The 20,712-nt window shown below is 43.0% G+C and overlaps 2 protein-coding genes across 2 annotated transcripts; both read right to left on the bottom strand.

Moving 5' to 3' along the window:
- Window positions 1-100: 100 nt before the first annotated feature.
- scg2b (secretogranin II b) lies at window positions 101-3,266 on the bottom strand. Its single transcript, XM_028427753.1, has 2 exons — window positions 3,169-3,266; window positions 101-2,714 (listed from the first exon to the last, which is right to left on the bottom strand). The coding sequence occupies exon 2, from the start codon at window positions 2,695-2,697 to the stop codon at window positions 895-897; it is 1,803 nt and encodes a 600-aa protein (XP_028283554.1). The 5' UTR covers window positions 2,698-2,714; window positions 3,169-3,266; the 3' UTR covers window positions 101-894.
- Window positions 3,267-11,067: 7,801 nt separating this feature from the next.
- On the bottom strand, window positions 11,068-20,652 carry acsl3b (acyl-CoA synthetase long chain family member 3b). The gene is made up of 15 exons (XM_028427704.1): window positions 20,471-20,652; window positions 17,872-18,324; window positions 17,164-17,341; window positions 16,970-17,079; window positions 16,623-16,761; window positions 15,984-16,134; window positions 15,695-15,818; window positions 15,434-15,505; window positions 15,134-15,273; window positions 14,814-14,986; window positions 14,639-14,713; window positions 14,362-14,553; window positions 14,160-14,274; window positions 13,892-14,049; window positions 11,068-13,648 (listed from the first exon to the last, which is right to left on the bottom strand). Exons 2-15 carry the CDS (start codon window positions 18,220-18,222, stop codon window positions 13,491-13,493), a joined length of 2,136 nt encoding a protein of 711 aa, XP_028283505.1. The 5' UTR covers window positions 18,223-18,324; window positions 20,471-20,652; the 3' UTR covers window positions 11,068-13,490.
- Between the last annotated feature and the right edge of the window lie 60 nt (window positions 20,653-20,712).

The following is a 20,712-nucleotide window of genomic DNA, read 5'->3' as shown; positions in this document are numbered from 1 at the left end:
AAAAGAAAAAAATACAGCTGATGCTTTATTCATCTGTGATCCATCACATTGTTGAACATGTACAAAATGGTTTAAAAATGAGCACACATATAGCACAACCACTGGTAGGCCAACGTTACAGAGCTTTGCAGTATGAAAGGGTTGAAAGGCAGGCGACGGTCTGATATTTAGACTTGGAAATAATTACCAATAATAATAGTAGTAGTAATAGTAGTAGGAGTAATAACATTAAATGCACTAACCCTGAATATATCACGAGTCACAACAACACTCGTTCTCAGCACACAGGCTGCCCTGACAGGAAATAAATCCCCCTGTAACTCCCTCTGCCATTACACCGTATATATTATGTTTGTGTGTTTCAAAGGTCCAGTCAGCATTATATACTTAATAATAATTTACATGTATATTCACATATGTAATTGAACAGTTTGACATAAATGAAAAATAGGCTTTTCCTTTAACCAGTTGATTTTAAGTTGAAAATATATAGGGCTGTTTTAATGCAGTTTACAAACACCATTAATTTATGTAAACAAATTTTGAACAACGTCACAAAACTGTAATAATTTGATTAGTCTATTTATCAGGCTAACAGGCAATTTCACTTCCAATCACTGTCTCTTTTACCTCGCGGATTGCACCTTTAATCTCGTATTCTTGCAGCAAAGTAGGGACTAGTATATATAGATATATATTTATATATATATTTGTATTATATTTGACTTCATAGGATTGCTATAGTTCATTTTCGTTAGGGTGATATGAGTAATACCAGATCTTATGATAGAAATTTGTACTGTAAACTAGATCACGTCCACCAGACTTTAACTTTGAGACCGTATAAATACTACAGTATATTCATTATTTCGTGCGCCTTGCAGGTGGATCAGGCTACATCCCGGCCACTGCCTTTTCACGGTGCTCTTCGATCTCCTCCTCTTCGTTCACGGTTTGAGGAGTCGACGTCTTGGCTGCCGTGATCTCCTCCTTCCCCTGCATCTCTGTGGGGGCTACTTTCTCCTCTGTGGCCACCTCGGTCTCCCTCTTGGCCACTGGCCGTTTCTCAGTGTCCGCTTGCCCCAAGTAGTCCTTCATGGCGCGCTCGTACAGCTCGTAGGGGAACTGTCCCTTCAGCTGCGCCTCGGTGTCCCGCTTGGCGATGGTGTTGGGGTACTCGGTGAGGATTTTGGCGGCGAGGTAAGTCGTCACCTCGTCTTCTACGTCACCGTCATCGTCGTCGTCACCGGCACCACCAGCCTGGCGTTTCAGGGGCATTTTGTTGAGCTCGGATAAAAACAGGTTCTCCCTGCGTCCGGAGGGAGGAGGGATTTTTACTGGACCTGTATTTGAAGCAGGGTTGGACAAAGAGATTCTGTCTCCGGATTGAGATGTCTTCACGGGTCTCTGCACCACGGGATACTCGTTACTGATAGTCTCCACCCCGATGATGTCCAAAAAGTCCTCCCTGTCCATGTCTTCGGGGGCTGGCTTGCTCTTTACGGGCAGTCTGCGGCTGAAGTACCTGATCTTGGGGGATTGGCTGGTGGTGTAGCGCGCGGAGCTTTGGGGCTCGCGGTGGAGCTTCCTAAGCTCCTCTGTGAGCAGCATGTCGATCAGGTCCTGTGGGGGGACGTGGAGCTTCAGGGAGAGCTCCAGCAGCTCTTTCACTGTCCGAGGATCCACGATGGAGGGGCGAATCAGTCTCTTTCTCTGCTCGCCAGTCTTGTCCCTCTTCTGCGTCTGGTCGCTCATCTCCAGGACTTTCAACAGGTAGTAGTCTACCAGCTTAGTGTCATCATCTGCATCCTCTTGGTTCTGGATGGCCCTACGCTCCTCCCTCTCTGCTTCCTCCTGCTCACCGAGCGCCCTCTCCATCTCTTCGTGGCTCCTGTTGACCATCTCCTCCGTCTCCTCCCTCTCTTCCACGGGGACCCATTCCTCTCCTCCGGCCACATCCTCGTAGGCCTGGTTTTTCAGGCTAAATCCATCATCCTCTTCATCGTCGTCCCCAAACAGGTCTCTCTTCTGGGCACCGAATGTGGGCATTTTTCCGAGCTCGTCAAAGATGGACCTTAAATTGGCAAGGCTCTGGGGCGTGTACTGCTCGTCCAGGTCCTCCGTGGCCCGCTTGGACGCGTCTGCGTTCTCCTCATCCTCAAACATCAGCGGGTATTTCTTGTGTGGTCTGGGGAGATTACCGTAGTCTGCCGGTGCACCCTCGGGGATTTCAGTGTCTTTGGTGCGGTGCCTGTGCGTGCGGCGGTCGTTCCTGGACGCAGATACGGGGCTGAGCTTCGCTTCTTTCGCGCCCTGGTCCTGAAGAGACTTGAGCAGGGCTTTCATCAGTTGCTCAGCGGTAATATCCTGCCTCTGCAAGCCGGGGGCGGACTGACGGTCTCCGGGAGCCTCATCCTGCTGCGAGGCGAGCTGAAGTAGGACCCTGAACTTGTCCACTTCGTCGTAATCCACGGGTTCGGGTCGGCCCCCGTTTCGCTGCTTCAGGTTTTCAATATACTCCAGGGCTTTGATCATGTCGGAGCTCGGTGGGTAGGCAGCCGGCTGCCCCTCACTCTCCCCGCCTCGGAGCCTGTAGTGGCGCGGGAGAGACGCAGCCTGCACGGCGCATCCATGGAGGAGGAAGGCGAGCAGGACCACGGCTCCTCCCGTGGGCAACTTGTGGTGGAAATGCAGCATTATAGGCAATGTATTACCTATAAAACAAAAGAGAATGAAATATTAGTAGAAAAAACGGAAAGAATCGTCGAGGACTCTTGCGTTATCTCGAGCCAAAGCTCGGAAAGCCTGGAAAGCGTGAGCGAGTCTGTTTTGATCCAGGATTTGTTACTCTCCGCAAATTGAATGATATGATGCTGTGTGTGCGCGGAGGGGGGGATACATTCACATCACCGGATGAGTCACTCCCCGCGTTGTTATGGGCAACCTCAGCATCCGATTTCCCCTTGAGAACTGAAAACCTCAATTAAAAATCGCTCTCTCTCATTGTTTCACTATAGCAACAATCCTCCGATTACAGAGGATGCATTTCATCATACCGATAACCTCAATTTAAACACCTATGATAAAAAAAACAACCAACAACCCAAAGTCTACATTTACATATTCACATCAACAATTTAAACCTATGTATAAAAATGTGGCTTTTACCTTTGGCAAAAGAGCTCAGACAGCAGTAAAGGTGTATGGCATCTCCTCAGGAGCGGTGCTGTTCTCTTCTGGTTTCAGCACTTGGACAGCTCCCCTCGTTATTTGAGGCAACACCTGACCAACGCGTCATCACACAACACACGCAATAGCCGGCTGTAAAAAAAAATCCATATAAATGATTCAGGTTTATGATATGGCATACTAAAGGGTGTGCTGTATTAAAAATAGCTTTGTGTGTGTGTGCTGTCTGTTAAACAGCAGCACTTCGTAGAAGCTAAAAATCTTCATTTATTAAAATGTGCATAAATATTCTGTTTAATTGTTGACGCACGTAGAGTTGTATTATTAGGGAAATGTGAAATATAAAAAATAATATATGTATGTAATAATATATATTATAAACATAATTTAAGACTGTAGTCTTTTCTTTTAAAATGTGCACAAAATGATCCAAAACGCCCTGATTTGCCACAAAACGCACGTTCGCTTAGCAGTTTTACACTCAACGTGGCATTTGTAGAGTTAAACCCTCTAGCGATGACTCACAGGCTGAAACCACCGCGGAGTTGCTGTCGCAGTTCGGCAGCTCTCTCTCTCTCTCTCTCTCTCTCTCTCCGCTGACAGAGACGGAGATAAACACCCTCCTGTCGGCTGGGGGCCAAAGCTCCGGCATTCCGCAGGTCGACAAGATAAAGGTGGGCCACAACAGGCAAGCAGCCGATAAAAGGTCACGGATGGGCGGTGACAAAGTTTACGGGGAGATCAAAAGCATTGCTGAAGTCTCGGGTACTTTCTCTAGTCATAAATCATCCAGTGAACATCTGTCATACTGGTGGAAAAAAGGTGGTAGCGAGCACTGCACACTGATTCTGATATGTCACCTATTTCAGTTTCAAGACACAGTTTAATTTAAAAAAGCATGAATTGTAAACCAAGTAATTAGTCAGTTTTATTCCCTTAAAATATTAAAACAGCTGCTAGCTGTGGGCTGTACGTGCAGTACCTCTTTGTGCCACTAGAGTCAGAGCAGTGTGTGTTCATCATGATGACAGAGTCTCAGTGTGTCAGGGTTATTTAGTAAAAACAATATAGTGGCTGCTTTAAGTGCTTTTTGTGACACATTGGGTGGATACGCTTCAACTAAGATTTAAAGTCTCCTTTCAAGCCTCTAAAGTGATCAGCTCCATACATATCAGTGCTCTTCCATTTCAGCCCTGCTCCGCCTGCCCACCCATGTTCAAATGCACATCTAATTTCATCCTGTGTTCATTTCTTGTTTCCTTTCATACCTATTAAACCACTTAATCTTTTTACTTCATGCCACAGAGGACACTCTGGAGGGGCTCTTTTGACCCGAGTGTGCCGTCAGCACGGCCCGCCCCTCTGAGGCTAAGGAGCAGCAGAGAGCCTCCTGATGTTAAAACATACATCAGTCTTCCATGTTGTTGTTGCAGCTGCTTTGAGAGTGTGTGTTTGGGGAAAAACGGCAAATAGGAAGGAGGGGTTGTGTTGTATAATCCCTCAGCATCACTCCTCTGACATCAGAGCTCTCCATTCAGAAACAGCCCTCACCCTGAGGGACAGCAGCTCCACAGGTCATCACAGCCTCTCCTGTTGGCTATTAGGAAGTTACATTCTCTTGCATGGCCATAATTCTCATTGTCTCCCGTCAATTTTACAGAAAATGAACAAAGGCGACGAAGAGTAATGCAAATGTTCAGCTCATTTGTCGGCTGCAGCATTGACTAATGAAAGATGTCTCACTTGTGTGGAAGCGGGATCAATATTTAATATGCAGAAAATGGCACACACACACACACTACTCAGATGTTTTTTACAGCTAAAAATAACTTGTAAGACAACTGACTGACTCTCTGATTCCTCTTGTGATTTGCTGTCTGTGTGTGTGGTTCCATGCACTAAACCAGTCACTTCAGACAAACAGAAAACAAACAGATGTGACAGTTCCAGTGACTGGTACTACTGCTCTCTCCCCTCCTTTTTATCAATGAGGAGTTCAGCAGGGAAGAGGGGAAATTATAGTGATTAAATTAGGAGTCCTTAGTGCTACTCTCTCATTGACTTTCCCACTGCACATCACTTTAACACTCCCTCTCTCTCTCTCCCTCCCTCCCTCTCTCTCTCTAACACACTCTCTTTGTTTGCCCCATCCAGTCAAATCGCAGTTTTCATCCATGTCTGATACGTAGCTTGTTGTTTTTCCTGAGCATTATGTTGCCACAGTGCTGTTGACCTTTGACCATTTACATCAAAATGCCATCAACTGATTGCTTTATATTCTTAAGTGTCAGAATTACTGTGTGAACACTGGAATTCTGTCCACAAAAAAAGCAATGGCTGCCAGAGTCACGGAGGCAGAACATTAGGACACCCTCATTGATCGGGGCTAAACCTCTGCTTTATGTTTGTATGTTTAGCAAATTAATGTTTTCCTTCACTGCTAAGTCTTAAATGAGCAGGATTATGAACTGATCTCATGAAATTTTAAGTGTGTACCTGTGGATTTTAGTATAATTATGTGCTGAAGGACATGTGAATATTAAAAATCATAAGGATACAGCTTTCATTAAAAAAAAGAAGAAACCTGCTTTTGAATGAAGCAGGAGCCGAGTTAAAACAGTTGTTTATTTTGTTAATCAGTGTTTTTTAATTTTCTTGATCTATTTTTCCTAACCCAGATTTTAAAGAATACTTTCACAGTGATATCACCTTTAAAGGTGTGAAAGCAGCCAAATAGATTTCCAGCTCAATAAAAACATCTACACGTTTAGTAAAGGATCTGCACCCAATGCAGCATTTGTTTTTTACTTAAAATTTTCATGTTTTATGTTTCTCTGTTCGTTCTCCCTCCTAAATACGAGCCTTTTGTAGGATTTCTTCTCCTCTCATCATCTAAACCTCCGTCGTCGTCTCCTCCTCTTGTATCTACACCAGCAGCAGTCAGTTGGATGTTGTTTATGCTCATGTCAATCAAAGCTGCGTGGAGAGAATGATATCAGCTCAACAGTGGCTTATGTGCGTCACAATACAAAAGAAACACACACACATGTCATGGTCACACACACACACACAGCCTGACAAAGCTGCATCTCAAGGCTTTTTGCTATGTGTGTGTGTTCTCATTCTTGCTGTGATGCTGCTGAATAAGCTGAAGGACCCTTCCCCAATCTAACCTTGCGTTTCTTCTTGATTTGCTTCAAGCATTCAAATATGATGCGGTTATATAAGACATATACAGACAGAAAATATAAGGTGATCACTGTAAAACTGAGCCGCTTGGTCAGCCCTCCACCTTATTTTTCATCTTTGTTTGTTTTCATCCTTCTCACCTCCTCACCTCCACATCACCACATCATGAGGCGGGGGAGCATGCAGAATGGCACGCCCGTTGTCATGGCTCACCTTCTTTTCAACCAACGTCTCCATGGTGATGCTGCCTCGCAGCCTTTCATGTCTTCCCACAGGTTGGTTTCCTTGCGTCCTTCATTAGACGCCTCCTTTCTCAAAGTAGCCTTTATCTAACATGAGCTTTCATACATTACTTTTCTTCTTCTTCTTCTTCTTCTTTTTACCTCTGTTGTACCCACCTGGCTCATCCCTTCACTTCTGCCAATTACTGTGAGTAAAGCACTGCCCCTTATGAGGCAGGTGGTGGTTTCTGAAACAGCGATGAGGGGTGATTAGAGCCAAAATATGCTGTCTGAGCCATGAGGATAGAGGAGCGGAGAAGAGGTGTGCTGTCTGAGAAAGGAGAGTATGAAGGTGGAGATTCTATACAAGGCTTAGCCTTTATGAAAAGGGCACATGTCCACGTAATGGCACAGGAATGCAGCTGTGGGAGTGGGCTAAATATCTCTGCATTAATCAGACCTGCAGCCAGGCCTCCTTTTGCACCCTGCTATCAATTAATGGCCATCCTCTGATTTCTCCCAACAACAGTCTGAAGGACAAGATTAGTCAGTTTTTCTTTCACAATGACTTAGAACACACACAGATCATCCATCAGATCAACAGTTCAAACATAAACTAACCGCTTCCGTCTGGCTTGTGTAGTCATGATTTTGCAATGTTTTATGTTCCACAGTGTTTCTTGGCTTGGAATAAAAACCAAGATAAAAATGTCAAACTGTTGCTTTGAGGACAAATTTGGAGACGTTAATCTTTTTGAAGTAATTTTATTTCCACAGTGAGAAGCTAGTTGCTTCAGTTCCAGTCTTTATTTATTGGTAAGCTATGCTATGAAGCATCTGTGCATCCTACATATACCTAGATGTGTGGTCAGAGAGTTCTTTATATGTTTGATTATGGTCCAACACTGAGCTATAGAAGTCCAGTCTATGTATTTTATTATCTTGTATAGGTGGTGTCTTTTAGGGTGTGCAGCTTGACTTTTTCATGCTGTTGTGTCCTTCATAAAATAAATATACATCCATCATCTTAGTGTTATGAAATCAACACATCTGGCTTCCTCTGACATCATAAATCAACATTTTTGTTTTCCCCCAGTGTTCTGCAGTATTTTTAACAGCTCTTAAATTCCTCTCAGATCATCTCTCCCTCTCACTAACCTCATATTTTTGCTTTTTGTCGCTCATTCTTCTTACCTTCATCTTCATCCCCCTGCTGTACTTATTAATGACTGCGAGTCTTCGCTCTGATGTTATGAATCATCCCTTCTCAACAAACTGACAGTGTGTGTGAGTGTGTGTGTCTTCTCTTCTCTCTGTGTGCATGTGTATATGTGCACACATGCACCATTATGCAGGTGGTGTCTATGGTAAAGGGTGGAGCGTGACGCACTGGCTGACGTCACCAGAGGCCGAGGCAGGATGTGTTTATTGATGAAGAATTCCTGTCAATGAGGAGAAAGAAAAGCATGCCATCCAAACAGAGGAGTATGTGGGTAAAATATGTTTTTATAAGATAAACTGAAGCTTACACTTTATCATTATTTAATCTCTTAGAAAGCTTCAAATAAGCCTCTTTAATTTGCCTCCCTAGTCGGTTGTGCATGTATCAGTCTTACAGATGGGTTTGGATTTCTTGAAATGTACAGTGTCACCAGGCAACAGCTGTGATTTCTGTCTTCATTAAAGTATGCCACTGTTTTCTGTCCTCCTCTGCAGACACTGCATGTCTGAATGTGAAACTGCAGTGTGTGTGTGTGTGTGTCATATTTGTTATGCTATCCAAAACCCAATATGTTCTATTCTTGTGTGTAGAACAAGATGCGAGGATGTAAAATAAGGGTTCTATTTTTGTCTGCGCACTTCATCTTCCCATCTTTCTAGTTCATTTTCATTCATCCACCACTCCCTCTTTTCTCCCCTTCACTTTTTTAAACCCCCCCAATTTGTTTCATTCTCTTTCTCTTTTTTTGTGCGGTCTCCATCTCTTCCCTTCCACCACTCCCTGTCGGCGCCTTGGTGCGATGATGCGCTGTCCTGGCCGCCTCCCAAACTGCTTGCCCCCCTCGCTTCTCCTCCACCCCCACATCACCTCTCCTCCCTCCTGATGCTATAAATACCCACCATCGGTGAGTCATCGCCCAGACGTATCAGTTGCCGCTCCCTCTGTTAGCTTCTCCATCCTCACCCCCCCTCTCTCTCTTCTCCCTCCTCCTGCGTTCTGTCTCACTTCTCTGCCACAAACTCATTACCAGACCTCACACTCATTTTTCCCACTTCTGCCTCGTCCCTCGCATCATAGAAGACCAGGGCCAGAGCCTGGCATGGCGCACAGAGCGCAAAGCCGAAGGTCAGCTTGACATGTCGCAGCCGAAAAAAACAAACTCAGCAGGAGTGTGCACAATATGGTGAAAAGTAGAGCAACACAGTCACAGACTTTCCAATTAGGTAATGGTAGATGTGGCCAGTAATTGACCCCAAAGCAGCTTCAAAGCAAAGCCAAACTTATTTGATCACCACAAATAAACAAAAATGTCTCATCTGTTTGTTCCAGAGCTTACTTTCAAATAGAGAGGAGGTTTTGTGTATTTAAAGGGTTTTAAGAAGATTCATTTTTGGAAGCTAGTTTGCACACAAGATGTGTGGGAGGGCTGCTCAGAAGATATCTCAGCCCTCATCCTTTACCACCATACCACCAACTTCATGTTTACATTTCCCTCCTCAGACACCACCCACCTCTCCAGAGTTATAAGGCAGCTAAGGTTCATCACTGCTCATCCTTGGGTAAACTCCAGTATGGCTTATTGGCTCATACTGTTTGGAGCGTGGTGCACATAAAACACCAACACAGATGAAAAGTTTTTTTTGCGCACTTATGAGTCATGAGTCAGACAGGAAGAGGGAGCGAGAGAGAGTAGGAGAAAGAAAAAAAAAGTTGCACTGAAGTGTCAGAAAGCAAAGAGAAGACGAGCACACACACACAAATCACATTCATACAATATGGAAGATGTCCTTCACAGTTTCCTGCTGCCGCTTGGTGCTGTTGTTGTCTTTGTGGTAGAGACACTCCTCTCTCTCTCTCTGTGTATGTGTGCGTCAGAATCAGTGGGCTAATGAAGGGAGCGTTATGCCTCTGACTCACTCAGTCGTCCCATAGGGCAGGATGGAGGGAGGAGAGAGGAGGGGAGAGGCTCGAAGAAGTGCTCAAATCCCTGTGGATGTAGTTACTGTTTTATTTTAAAACTCTCATCCAATGCATTATTGGGCATATAATAAACACTGTAACATATGCAGCGTGCCACAGTAACCCACTGTATTTGCATTATCACTAAATCAAGTCTCACATTAAAGCTCAAGGCGTGCTCACTTATCAAATGAGCCAGAGTGAGAATGAAGTTAGTCGCCGGCTTACATCTGATTAGTCTATTAATTGAGTAGTTGATTATCAGAATTCTCAAATTACAGCTGGGGCAGTCGGATGGAAAAGAATGAATGATCCTACCGACGCTTTGTGTTCCACTCAAACAGCTATTAGTTAGCTGATCTGATTTACTCGTCTTTCATACTGACACATAGCAGATAATGTCTGGTCTAACATTATGATAACAAACAATACCTTAATATGATGTCTCAGTGTAAGTTACTGATGTTATGTAGCTCCAAATGATCTGCACTTTTGTCTGATAGGTGGTCAGGTCAGAAATGTAAATGAAAGAAAACAGAAAAAGAAAGGCTAAATGTACCAATTTATGATTCCATTATAGTGTTTGTTTTTCTATAACCCAGTGCAACAGCTAAGGCACAATAAGGGAATCTGAGTTTGTAAAATATGCTTGTTAAAATGTGTCCGGGGCAAAAGAATTGGTCAGAATTTGTGTCATTTCTTACCATCTCCATTTTTAATGGAAATGAGGATTAAAATGACCCCATCCCTCTCTGGACAAAAAAAGCCATTAAAGAAATGGTGTTGCACTTAGCAACAACATCATCATGTTTTATTTTTAAATGTTTCATCGTCAGCATCCTTGTAGAGGTATAGCTTCTTCCAGCATGTTTACTTGTCAGTAGAACTATTGGTTTGTGAGGAGTAGCAGCAACACATAAGCACATAAGCTTCCTCCTTTAATTCCTCCTTTAATTACTGTAATGTTGTCACAGGTGTGAGTCAACATCTTGTGAAAAAAAATATCTTAGTTACTGGAAATAATCTTTATTTACTAAATGAGGGATGACTCCCAGAACTGCATGTTCTGTTTGTGTCTAAGCGTCACACAGCCTTTCATAAACCACACAGACATACTGGCCTTTGTTGCCATAGAAACTGATTCTAATCAAGCTGCTGATTATCAGTCACACATTATGCTTTGCACAGATTGGGTTCAGGTGTTCAACACACACACACACGCAACAGGACGCGCAGTACTTACAACACAAACTTATTTATTTCATGACATATTTTTTTCAAGGCCAAATCACAAATAAATAAGGAAGGAGACACTTGCAGTATCTCGGCTTGCACGAAACAAGGAGACCTCCCTCCAAAAGAAAAAAAAACAGGTCAATAACAAAGATTATTAAATATATCAACAGGAGTCTTTACACCTGTACAGTTATTGGTACGTTTTATTCCCCTCTCAATATATTTACAAAGTAAGTGAAAACAACAGGAGTGCTGAAAACTCATCTTTACCTTGTCATTGGTTCAGAGGAAAGGTGTTAGTAGATGCGTGTGTTATCAGGAAGATGCAGGGAGTGCTTCACATTCTTAAGACCCCTGAAGACAGCTCATGTGTGTCACAAGGCAACTAGCTGCCTCTAGCCAGGCAGAGAAAAAGCAGCAAACAGCACAGTAAGCTACTGACTTTTCACTGAAGTGTCAGAAAAGAGAACTATTATTTTTCTATATAAGAGCAGAAAGGGAGAAATAGGTTCTTGTTTTGTCATGATAATATGGTCAAAACCAAGCTAAAACAACCCCTCCTAAAGTTAGTAGACATCTGATAAGAGAATAACTGACTAAACCCTGTTATTAACGCTATGTCAGTACAAGCAGAGCCGTGTTTGCATTCGGAAAAGGCAGTTGTGAGGTGTCGACCACTGACCGAACATCATTTAAATCCTATGTCCAATAAACCGTAGAAAGAAGCGAGAAAACTGTTCAGATCACCACCAATCTGACACCCTACAGTATGTTAAATAAATGGCAGCTGACAGAATCCTCTAGTACTGTAGACCCCTTTTATATACAACGTAAAAAGGTATCATATGCATAAACTGTTCTGAAAATACAGTGAGCTTATGCTGTACATGGAGTGTATCCATAAAGAATGACTTTAATTACTTGTTCGAATGTTGATTCTTTAACTCATTTGGTACAGTTGCACCTTTTTCATAATGCGGTTCCTACAAAGCCGAATATTACACTTTAAATTACATACAGCATTACATTTTGAGCACAGTATACATTGGGCTACATCTACACTTCTATCAGTGTTTCTACCACATTTATTCCTATGATTTTATCCTACAGGCCGTCCGTGTTATGCACTCAAAGTGGAGGCCTTAGACATGAATTAGTACACTATGGAGGGGCTACTGTCTGTGCTTTGTTTTCCTTCTTACATACTTTAAAATTTGAGTTTAAATATTGCACATTCATTTTGTATTTCATATTTATATGTAAAATAAAAAAGGAACAGTAACTAGACCTATGTTAAAAGGATAACACCAAAAAAGTAACTGAGACAGCAATCACTGAAAGAATGACTAGCTATTTCTCTACAAAAATCCAACTTCCCTTGAAGACATCCGTATTATTCACTGGTCATGGCTGAAAGAATACATGGCAGATGAGCAGGGCTAGTGTATGTCTGTGAAACCACCAAAGTAACCCAAATACATCCCAAGATGCTTTTTTTAACCACTAATATTTGTAAGATGAGAGCAGAAGGGACTCTATTGCTTGTCCTAGTCAAGTCAGTAAACACACACTCACAAGTACAAAGTTTGGGACACAGGCAAAATAAGGGAGAAAAAAGTAAAAAACAAAACCTTGTAAACAAAGCTCATTAAGGTAACAAAATTGGAATAAAAAAAAAGAAGTAAATAAGAGAAAACACCTTGAAATAACAGTAAGAAAAACACATCTTAATGCTCAATCTCTCATGGCTTTGTAACACCGACTCCTCTCACAGGAAAATACTTGTCAACTCGTCGTAAGTTTTAAAGCTAACAAAACAAAGAAACATAGTAACACCGATTTAAAAAAAAAAAAAAAAAAAAAAAAAAACAATAAAGGAAATGGAGGTCCCTGCAAAGGTTACAACCTGAATTTTACTTAAAGCCCAAGAGGGATCCCTCATGCTACCTCGTGTCACCTGCCAGGTTATCTGCACCACACCCACAACCAAGCTGTCCTTGTGGGATGCTCCGGAGAGAGGAGGAAGAGGAGGAGGACGAGAAGCAACAGACACTACATAGATTCAGATAGGTCTAGCATGACATTTGTCTTGCAAAGGACCGCCTTGATGTGCCGCCTTGGTAGCCATAGCAACTCAAAGGGGTAAATCCATCAAAGAGAGGTGGTGGGGGTTTTGAACCGTGTGTGTGCCTGGCTGGCTCAGATGTCTGTGAGGGACCTTGCTGCCTCTTGGTCTTGACAGAGAGCATTAAGATGGATTCAAGAGTTTCCTTCCCTGCTTTGATCGAGGCTGGTTGCAGGGAAGCCAAGGAGGAGAAGCACGAGTCTCTTTGTGTGTGTGTGTGTGTGTGTTACCTGTATCTAAAGTCTATCTCCTCTTGAAGTATCTCTTGTAGTAGCATTTGAGCTCCTTGTATAGATGTGTAAGTACATATGTGTTTGTGTTTATGTGTTGTTTGGAGTGTACCTATGTGTTATTTTCCGCCGTACATCCTTTCAATGTCTTCCTGGTAGTGTATCTTGAGCTCCTTGCGTTTCAGTTTGAATGCATCAGTGACCAAGCCAGTCTCTGGTGTCCAGGGCTCAGCACTCAGACGGATCTTCTTGGGAATCTCAAATCGCTCCAGTTTTTCTGGTTAATGGCAGAAAAGATTCACAAGTCAGCCTGACAGAAACAGTAATACTAGTGCAAAGTCTGGCGTGAGGCAGGGGACATTATCGCACTTCATCTGAACTGAAAACTTGACCAACAATTGTCTCACTTCAGTTTTTTTGTTAGAAATTCAGAGGACCACTTAAACTAAATTTCTGTAGAAGAGGGTCTGAAACATGACTTGGATATTCTGTCAAAACAGAGGAGTTCTCAATACAGTACCTGAAACAGCAGCCTCAGTAAGAACGCGCAGGGCCTCCTTCTCCATCTGGGAGTTGTTGCAGATCTCTTCCCATGTTCCATTTACTTGCAACTGCTTCGCCAGCGCCATTAGCTGCTTGTGGTTAGGCACCACAAAGCTGATCACATACGACTGGTCACTACAAAACAAGCACAGGAAAAATTCTTTCATTTAGGAGACAAAATGGAAACATCTGAGTCCAAATTTCCCCTGGAGCAGACACTGAGAGGGAGCGTGGGCAGCACTAACCTGTTGGCATAGGCACAGATATTGTCTATGAGTGGGCAGTTCTTCAAAACAGCCTCCACTTTTCCAAGGGAGACGTATTCCCCTGCCTGCAGCTTCACCAGGTCTTTCTTACGGTCTGTGAGAAGACAACACATATTCACAACCCTGATAGATACAATACTTGTATTGTGCACACGTACATGATAATTTGTGGCTTTCCTACCGATGATCTTGAGGCATCCATCTGGGTGAAATTCTCCAATGTCTCCAGTGCAGAACCATCTCTGGCCATTCTTATCCACAAAGAAGTCCTCGTGGTTCTTGCCTTCGCTTTTGTAGTAACCCATTGTTACATTGGGCCCACCAATCAGAATTTCTCCTCGTGGGTTGGGCTTGTCTGTGCTGTAGTAACCACCTGCAGGAGCACAGAGCCAGTGGGTGAGAAAGAAAACATGAAGGGATGGCCTCTATAAGGGCTGACATGCTATCCTTCTGCTCACCCTCCTCCCAGTCCTTGAGTGTGATCTCTGAACACACCAAAGGAGCACCAACCCGTCCAGTGCTGTAGTCAAAAACTGTAAATAGAGTTAACAGGGTAAATACAGGAAATTATGTCATCTCAAATATGTGGTGCCCAAATGGCAGTGACTACATTCTCTTCTTCTCTGTTCTTACGTTCACTGATGGTGCCAGCTCCACATGTTTCAGTCAGGCCGTAGCCCTGTCCCACGGGGCAGCACAAGCAGATGTTCATGAACCGCTGTGTGGCAGCTGAGAGCGGAGCTCCGCCAGAGAGCAGCACTCGTGTGTTCCCTCCCAGGAGTGCGCGCACCCGTTTGAACACCAAACTGAGGAAGAGGAGAAGATTTACCTCTAACAAGCAACGCAGTAGAAGTCAATGATTAAGATTAGGATTAAGATTAAGAATGTGTGCTCTGCTATGATTAGCCATGTAACCAAGGTCATCTGTGCTCATGTCAGCTAGTGTGTGTTACCTGTCACAGAGAGGTGTACCGTAGCCCTTGGAGATCTGCTCCATCTTGTAGTTGTAAGCCAGCACAAAGAGCGTCTTCTGGAATTTGCTCATCTCTTCCACTTTGGTCATTACATTCTTATAAATTCGATCCATGATTTCCTACACACACACACACCAGGCAGGTAAAATCTCAATTACCACGTCTGACATTTAATATCTGCACTTGTTCCAGGCTGTTGTTGGTTGACATTTTTAAGGCCTAAAGTTATATGACAGACTGGTGATGAAAGTGCACTGTAAGTGTGCAGATCACACTTACTGGTACAGCAGCCATGAGAGTAGGTTTCAGCACACTGGTGTCCCCTTTACTTCCTTTCTTAATCTTGGTGGACTGGAAAATAAAAAAAAATACCAAATAAAAACAATTATGAGAGAACTTACTGAAGCAAAATAAAAGATGGCAAATACACTGACATAAATATGTAGAGAAGTCCAGAATATTATTTTAAAGGACATCTTCAAAGCCAGTTGTATTATTATATTATAATAAGACAGACTGTGACTCCATTCATACACTGACCTGGTCGGCTAGAGTCTGAGGGGAGGAGTAGCCGATGCGACAGCCATGAGAGATGCACACCAGCTCTGCGCTGAGCTCCAAAACGTGGGCCAACGGCAAGTAGCCGATGTAGGTGTCTGTCTCACTAACACAGCAAATAAATTAATTAATTTCCTGCTATACGGACTGTTTAGTAAATTGCAGCACATATGGAAACAAGATTAGTAAAAACTTTTTGCAGATTCTAAACAGCAGAACATAAGAATTGAGGAGTCACAGGGGAGAAGTACAGAATCTCAGAGCCACATACTTCAGGTTAGGGATCCGCTCAGCCATGCCTGTGATGCCAGCAATGATGTTGCCATGGGAGATCATGACACCCTTGGGGATGCCTGTGGAGCCGCTGGTGTACATGATGACGGCGATGTCTGATGGCTCTGGCTGCAGGCGCTCTACTGCCACTGCAGAAACAAAAGAGTAGAGGGGAAATGAACCACTGACACATAGGTCACTAAAATCAAGCCATTTCAAAAAAAGCAACTATATTGATCATTTCTCTACCGATGAAAAGATTCTTTAGTCTTCAAATAAGTGAATATGCCTACTTTTCTCAATCAAAGTCTGTTCATAGAGTTAATGTTTAGTAGTATAAATTAAAGGAAAAACAACAAGTTGTCATTGTAAAGTACAGAACTGGACATTATTCACCATGTTTCTTTTTCTTTTTCAAACAAATGGTTAAAGTGACTGTACTGCGCCAACATGAGACCCTGCCCCCCCTCATTTTTAAAAAAAGTTGGCCCACATCATTAAGCTGATGGCACTGGGCGTTCGACATCACTCTAATTACACATTAGGGTATTGGCTGTGTACTAAGCCTCCATCAGTGTACTTCCATTTCCCTGACAAAATTAGAAACCTTTTTAATCATATTGCACAAAATACTCACTGTTGTCAGGCTTGGATCCGATCTCCTTCACAGCATCCATGCTGTACACCATGATGCCCCGGGGGATATCTGGCCAGCTTGTTGGCTTACAGTCCACTACAATGATATACTGCAGCCTTGGCACATCACACAGAATGGCCTGGGACACAGAGGTGAATGTAGGTGGGAGGGAGAAAAGAGAGAGTGAGAGAAAGGAAAAAACAATTAAGCAAATTGATCTGAGTGTGTGTGTGGTGCACACTTACTGCTACAGTAGCCATGGGAGTAGGTTACCAAGCTTCTTATCAAGCTCTAATGTTGCACACAATAACCAACAAGTACATTTGGGAACTTTGTTTAAGACTTACCTTTAGACGGCTCTGGAGCAGGTCTTTGCTTGTAATAATGTGCGTGACTTCTGTCTCATTCAGGCCGTGAGCAATGGCCACAGGTCCAAGAGTGGCATACAGGGTGACCACTGTCAAATGCACAGTCAAGTTTGTTAGTCATATTTTGTGTGGGCTGGAAAGTGTATGAACATACATGCCCGTCTGTCACTCACGTGGCAAATTATACATGAAGCAGGCTTGTGCTGCCACAATCCACTCTGCTCTGGTCTCACAGAAGACAGCGATGTTCGTCCGTGGCTTCTGATTAAGAGCTACCAGACCACTGCCAAAGCATTTTGCTGCCTGGTAGGCTTCTTCGTACGTGAGCCAGTTATACTTTCCTAGAATCACCTACACATAACAGAAAGGTTTTAAGAAACATGTCCATATACAGCACCAACGTTTACAGCAGTATCTATATATTTACAAGGCCTGGGTAGCTTTAGAACATGTTTTAGTCAATAGAACAAATTAACAGAATAATTAAAACACGTGTTTGCATTGCTTTGCAGTAAAAGCAATATTTAAGGCCAATGCAAAACAATGTATTCAATATTTTTAGCTGCAAAGCTGAAACAGTTGAATCAGATTATACCACATATGTGATGTGCAGGCAGCATGATCCTTCATATGCAGACAGTTAGTGCCATCTACAGGGCTTTTATGGCTTTGCAAAGTGCTGATTCAGCTGTGAGACAAAGGACCAACAACACAGCTGCTCTTACACCCACATTCCTCAGACTGTGCACAGTGACAGACGACACACACAATTTTCAGTTCCCAAAATGTGACTGATTCTAAAACTGAAATAATGAGAGATGATTGAACCCTCTGACTGCCTTGACTTAATCTTTGCCAAAAGATGTGAGTCAGTGTCTCACCTTTTTAAAGACTTTGCCGTTCGGCTGGAGCTCATCCTCCTCGCTGAGCACTTCTCTGGTGCCAAGGCAGTCTCTCTGTGGAAAACTCCTTGCGGCATATTCAAACATTTTGTCCAGGGTGTCTACCCCAGGATGCAGCCATGCTACCAGCTTCTCCTGGCTATTGGTGGCTCTGTAAGGCCCTGCTGGGTGCCTGCTGATAGAGCGTGCCTTTATCCGGCGCGATCGTTCCAAATTGGCGCCAGCTCCGGAGAAGAAGTACCAGGGTACAAAGGTAATGACAGAGTAGACCCACACAACAGAACGGAAAACCTGCAGTAGCAAGGGGTTTATATCCTCCTTCAACTTCATCCTTGAAGATGAAGTCAGCACCGGAAATCAATCAGACCAGATGAGCAGTGACACACTTGCCTCAAGTATTCTGACAAAACAACTCCAGCAAGTCCACTAGACCTGCAAGAAAGAGACACAACATGAAACTGTAGAAGTATAGTCTAGATTAACGTTGTATCAGCACTTTTTGAAAGATCAACCTGCAGTAAATGTGAGTATCTGCCTTCTGGTAAATTGATCCTATTCTGCACGAGTCCATCTCTGCACTATTCTTAGGCTGGTTCTCAGTCAGCACTTGTTCTCTCACCACTGCTGCAGGGGGACATGCAGCATTGGGGATATGCAGCAGTGTCACAGAAGCAGCATGATGCTACAACACAGTTTAACAGAGCTGATGGGCTTTATTAATTACCTTATTGACTAAAAAAATGTGAAAGCGGCACAAGCTAAAATTCAGATAAAGCCTTAATTATTATTACAGATAATCAAAGCCAAACAAGACCTAATATTGCTGAAAAAGACAACTGTCTAAGCCAGTGAGTGACTCTTCTGTATTTTTCTGGAATTAATCACAATTCACCTTATACTCACCACCAGTTTGCTATACACATGTACTCCATGTGCTGTACTCGTTACTGCCCTGGGGCTTGGCTATACTGCAAAGACCTTTGGATCAGTTCCAATCGAGCTCAGCTATTTGTAGAGTATGCTTAAGGCCAGAGGGTAATTTGCAGTGTAGCCCTGTAGCTGCTCAGACTGACCATGCTAGAAGTAGCAGTGGGAGTGACTTATTCTGCCTCTTACAAAGAGAGGACTATAGGCCATGTTTAGGAGGTTAGCACACCCTAGCCAGCTAACATAACAGTGCTAAGAAGAATCTCACACTGACTGGAGAGGCCAGCTGCTCCGGGCCATATGGACACATACACATGATGAAATAGCAAGTAAGAAAAAAAAATGTCTTCAGTGAGTGTAGGTATTCCAACACTACATCTCATTCGGCCCTACTGGGGTATATTAACACCACAGCCACATTTCTTTGTTGATCACGGCCTTTCTTAAATGTATGCATGCAGATGTTTATGCAAGTGCTCCAAACTTCCTCTTCTGGATACTTCAATAAACATCACATGACGTCTAACCACAAGACTTTAAAAAAAAAAAAGGATTTTCACCAATATCTTTTAAAAATGCTTTATAAGGTGCTATCAAACCAAATAATCACTCTTGTCTGCAAACACTGAGGTCCCACCCACAGCTACAGCTTCTTTTGTAACCAAGTTTTTATCCAAAGACACTCAAGGATGAACTAGTCTCTCCTGTTTTGCAACAGTCCACATCCCACAACTGATAGAATTCTACTGTATTGTATCTGGGCAGAGTTAATGTATGCAGAACTCAAAAGCACAGTCAGTTTGATTTACCACCTGTTATACAGGTTCAGGTGTGTGCTTTACTTCGGAGAACGTTGAATAAGACAGACACACCTTCTTCCTACTTCACATTCCAATGTTAAAAAAAGATACAGGAACAACATCAGTATATTCTAAATGTATGTAATCTAAGTGTAATGTAGTTCCAGCCTACCAACGCACGTTTGTCATGTGGCTAAAGCTCAGAGCAGGACCACATGCTTACTGTGATTAGGGAAGTAGTAAACAAACCATGAGGATTTCTACTCATGTAGACTATAATATGGTGAACATGAGTCAGAATAATAATAATTTATTCTACAATACGTCATATAATTGCCAGTATATCAGATGTCTGTTATCTTATACATAGCATCAGATACAACGTTTCAGGGCTGTTACAAGGTGTCCTTATCTTAATAATAAATCGATATCATGTTAGATAAAATCATAACGCAAGGTGATAACGCGGACAAGGCTTGAAGTTTATATTAGGCTGAGCTAACACTGTCATATTTTTCCGCCCATTCTAAATCGTCCATGTCTACAATTGTAACATGCTAGCAAGGCAGCATAAAGATTAGCAGCTAGCGGGCAGCTAGCAAAGCAGAGATTGTAGCGTTTAGCTTCAGCTAACCACTGCAGCTGCTGTTGGTCGGCTGCTGGTATATAAAAACCAGTCCATTGTTAAAAATTATTTTACGATTTAATGAGCCGGATCGTGTTCCTGTTTTACACAGACGTGTGGCTTATTAAAAAGAAACGTGCCGCACCGTTAAGCAGACCGGTTGCTAACAATCACCTCCTCTCATCAACATCTGCAAAGCGTTCATAGTACCGCAACACATTCTCACCTCTGTTCTCAACCTCTATGCTTGAGCCGCTGCGGGACCAGATCGTGTATATTTATCCTTGTAGCCAAAGCTCCAGTATGATATAAATAAAATCTCTTATCATGAAATACTTAGTGATAACTCACAACTGGAAGTCTAATATAAAATATAAGTTAAATTGTAAATCTAAGCATCACCGGGCTAGTGATACCAGCCCGGAAGCTCTTGATTGACGTCACGATACTTCTCCGCCACGATTGGAG

This window comes from Parambassis ranga, chromosome 17 (genome assembly GCF_900634625.1).
Source record: "Parambassis ranga chromosome 17, fParRan2.1, whole genome shotgun sequence".
Taxonomy (NCBI): Eukaryota; Metazoa; Chordata; class Actinopteri; family Ambassidae; genus Parambassis; species Parambassis ranga.
This window is presented reverse-complemented; position numbering and strand designations above follow the sequence as displayed.

Excerpts from the sequence above, each read along its gene's own strand:
- acsl3b (XM_028427704.1), bottom strand. The coding sequence starts at position 18,222 with ATGAAGTTGAAGGAGGATATAAACCCCTTGCTACTGCAGGTTTTCCGT. Across the intron at positions 16,762-16,969 it reads TGCTCCAGAGCCGTCTAAAG|GCCATTCTGTGTGATGTGCC; the intron begins GTAAGTCTTAAA and ends TCTGTGTCCCAG. Across the intron at positions 14,714-14,813 it reads AGCTGGCACCATCAGTGAAC|TTTTTGACTACAGCACTGGA; the intron begins GTAAGAACAGAG and ends CTCTATTTACAG.
- scg2b (XM_028427753.1), bottom strand. The coding sequence starts at position 2,697 with ATGCTGCATTTCCACCACAAGTTGCCCACGGGAGGAGCCGTGGTCCTG.